General features: G+C 39.7%; 1 protein-coding gene across 1 annotated transcript; it reads right to left on the minus strand.

Moving 5' to 3' along the window:
- Positions 1 to 2814: 2814 nt before the first annotated feature.
- On the minus strand, positions 2815 to 3847 carry LOC127664449 (putative vomeronasal receptor-like protein 4). Its single transcript, XM_052156426.1, has one exon. The coding sequence runs from the start codon at positions 3721 to 3723 to the stop codon at positions 2815 to 2817; it is 909 nt and encodes a 302-aa protein (XP_052012386.1). The 5' UTR covers positions 3724 to 3847.
- Positions 3848 to 4072: the final 225 nt, after the last annotated feature.

A 4072-nucleotide genomic window follows, 5' to 3' on the forward strand; every position in this document is an offset into this window, starting at 1 on the left:
TGGGGATCATTTTCTTTTAAAAAACACACATAAAAGATCATATTATGTTATGTTTGCTTAAAGTTACACATCATGCTCATATGTATGTAGATAGTGTCAATGAAGTTGTGCCACTGGTTCTCTCAAGAGTTATAGTCTGTCTGACAGAAACTCCAGTGTCAGGCATGAAAAAAAAATTACTTTCAGAGTTATTGGCTTGGATGTCCAAGAGACTTTGAAAATATTATAGGCTATTAATCTTGTCCTTGGTTGCCTTTCAGAAGTTGAAAGGAAATTTTCAATTGCTAAAGATAGCATATACTTGAAATACAAGACTTTGGAGATTCGAGTTGGAGATAACCTAAAATTGTCCTCCCTAGGGAATAACATTCATAAAATACAAAATCTATCCAATACAGGAATGAAAGCGGGGAACAACGAACTGACTAACTAACTAACAAACAAACAAACAAACACCCTGAACCCCAAACCAAACCTAAGGGGAAAAACCTAACAAACAAAACAAAGCAGTTGCCTCAATCCCCCAAGAACAAGTAAACAAAAGAGACACAAATTTAAAGAGTTTTTTAAACTTACTTTATGAGTGTTATGCCTCAAGATTTTTTAAAATCTTATCTTATGAGTGTTTTGCCTGTACACACACACACACACACACACACACACACACACACACACTTCATGTGAGTGCCTGGTGTACGTGGAAGCCAGAAAAAGTGTGAGACCTTCTAAACCCAGAGTTATAGGAGGTTGTTAATCATTACGTGGGTTCTGATGGACAGTCCACTAGAGGAGCAACAAGTTGTTTTAACTTCTAAACCTCTCATGCAGCCCTCCTAGGAAAGACCATTATCCTTCCCACACATATTGATTAGCAGCATGGCTGAAGAAAACTGCAAATTACCACAAGCAGAATTTGTTCTATGATTCTTTTGTTTAATAACATTTCCTTTGTCTGGTGCTCACATTTAACCTGTTAATGTTTCCACAACCCATTGGAGATGTGAGTAACATTTTGTTGCTTTAGTCTATTTAATTCCTGTGAGATACAGCTTGTCTATGGGACTTCATAGTGATTATCAAACTACATACACATAAAGTTAGATATATAAAATGTTTATTTTGATAATGTGAGAAAAATGCAGGCAATAAACAACTCTGGATAAGAGTAACGGGTGAGGAACAGAACTCTCCTTCTTGTCCACTCTCCATTCATGAGAATAACTGGATAACCTGTGTGAACATTCAGGAAGTCTTTGGAGAGACAGCCCTTCTCACCAAGGTGGTTTTAACCTAGTTGGACGTTATTAATATTTTTCAAAAAGACATCACTGTTTGACAAACCCACAACCAGGACTATTCATGCATTCCTTGGGAGAATTTTAACTCTTAACCAGGGAGAAGATGAGGGAAAGTGTGTGTGTGTGTGTGTGTGTGTGTGTGTGTGTGTGTGTATGCAGCCTTGGCTCTCCTGCTAGGTTCTGTTAAGTACTCCTTCAGTAATTGCTGAGATGTTTCTACTTCTCAGGAAGAGCTTCAGTGAGCTGATGGAGAACTTTGGTGAAGTTCTCAGTGCACATGGTACCTACAGGAGCCTCTCTGAGAAGTCTCTGCAGCATAGGGGGCCTGGAGGATGAAGACTCCGGAAACTTTCTGGATCATTCTTGTTTTCCTGAGCTGAAGGCTGTGGAGTTCTAGGACCCACAATGCCACACTGCATGAGCTTCAGCAAGCAGCTCCTTTCTGGGCTGTCAGCATGGCAGTCCTTATGTCAGTGCCTGAACCCCATGTGCCTGAGCAGCAGTGGGGGTATGGAGCCCAAGCTTGGCTGGTGTTCAAGGAGTACAGTCACTTAGAAATGCCACATGTTCTGTTTACACCTTAATGGGTAACTATAAGTGCCAGCCAGCTGCTGAGGTGTAATATTCCTGAGCACTTCACACAGAACTGGGCCCAGGAACCCAGCCAAACATGTCACCCAATTGGAGCTTGTTTTTCAAACCATGATAGCAATCTCTGAAAATGACATTTCCCTGAAAATGACATTTCCCCTGCATTTTCTTATTTATTTTGTGACCACACATCAACGTCTTGAATGTGTTTGGAAATGCTTTATAGGGTTTAGTTTTAACTGTTCTTTAGATATAGGGACCATGCAATGCCAAACACTTACTAGGAGCAGTGATTTAACTTTTCTCCCTGGTCCTTTCTATTTTGCAAGCATCCTTCAGATAAAGGATGCTATCTGACATCAATCTTTACTTGGTTTCCTGCTCATTGGGATAGAACAGCCTCTGGGACACAGTAAGGGCTTGGTAAATAAACAGAGGTTTCTGTGAACATGGAAATGCATTAGATGGAACAAGTCAGAAGAAATGTGTGGGTTCTAATAAGTATAAAATCTAATATGCAGAAAAATAAAATCCTAATTCCAGGTGACTGCATGCCCTCCTGCATTTCCTGATGAAGGATGCAGTAAGCTAAACTACATGATAGGAATGGTGCGGTGGTGGGAGTGTGAGCATCCCTGCCTACTTCCTAGGGCCTGAACCAGTCTTCAATTATTTAGGACAGGCTGTCTGAAAAACAGCAGCCACCACAAACCAATAAAAAACAAAACAAAAGAAACAAGTAAACAAAACCACAAAACAAAACAAAAACCTAAACAACCAATAAATAAATAAATAACCCAAACCTAATATTTATTATTTTAACCAATTTATTGCTATGATACATTTGAAGAGTAAAGTACAGCAATTTCAGTGTTTATAGCTTTTGTTCACAAAGAACTAGATGTGAAAAGGAAGTTCTTATTTCTCAGGGGACACAGCAGGCTTTAGGAACACAGGCATCTTTGATGATCAGGACAAAGGGGCTGAGACCAGCATAACTAAGTACTAAAAATGCTTTAATATTTAGTATTGTGGAGTCATGTGTTACTGTGGAACCTGTGTAGAAGGAGAAAATGAAATCTGCCCAATAAAAGAAAAGGAAACAGGCCATAAGTGTCAGAACTATCCGGGTAGCCCTGATTTCTGGCCTGGAAATGTTTTCAGACTTGGAGCTGTAAAGGTAGAGGACACGGACATGATGTTTGTACAGATGGAGAGCCATGGACCCACTGCTCCAGCCCATGAGACCCTGGAAAATGACATCACGAAGAGCCATGAGAGAGAGGAACAACCACTTAACTTTGTGCCTGGATGGCAGCATATAGCAATACCCAGTAAACATCCCAACTTCAGACCTGTTCATGCTCCTGCCTGCTGTGATATAGTGCAGCAAGTTGGAACTTATCAGGGAATTAAAGATCCAAAAGAGGAGGAGAAAGGCAAGAACATGCCATGCAGTCTTTGGTTTGAGCTTTCTCCAAATGGTGGTCCTGGGACTGATGATGACAGCCTGGATCACACTGAGGAGACAGGTGGTGCAGATGGAGAGGCCACGAGCAACCCTTTCTAGATAAACTATAGTCTTACAACCAATATTACCTAGGAAGTTTCTGATGAAAAAAATTGTGACTATGTTTCTGACCCCTATACAATAAACAATGATTGTGTTTACAAAAGCCAAGTGGATGAGAATGACATCTACAATTTTTTTGTCAGGACCCATGATGAATGCATACACATATCTCACAAATAAGATGATGTTTCCTAAAACTCCAAGTCCAGTAAGTGACAAGAAAATTATACTCTGGATGAGGTCACTCCAAATCATCTTCATGCTCAGAACTAGGAAAAACCTTTTGAGAAACACAAGGAAGTAAACATGATGTAGTTCATGCCTGTAGGTTTTCTATATCCTGTAGTGACAGTATGATACAATAGTGTATTATGTAAATGCTCAGATTCTTTACTTGTAAATACCTCACTTTCTTCTTGCACATTTTTCTTGCTCTCATTGACAGGAACATGATGTTGACAATTGGACATGAACACCATGCTGGTACCTTTACTGCCTTCACAGAAGATTCTTTCTTTTTTATATTGTTCATCTCTAAACCTTTTCTCATAAAAACATCCAAACAACTGACAACATCCTTCAGTTTACAAGCCCTGATATCAAGCAACAG

The sequence above is a fragment of the Apodemus sylvaticus genome, chromosome 14 (genome assembly GCF_947179515.1).
Source record: "Apodemus sylvaticus chromosome 14, mApoSyl1.1, whole genome shotgun sequence".
Taxonomy (NCBI): Eukaryota; Metazoa; Chordata; class Mammalia; order Rodentia; family Muridae; genus Apodemus; species Apodemus sylvaticus.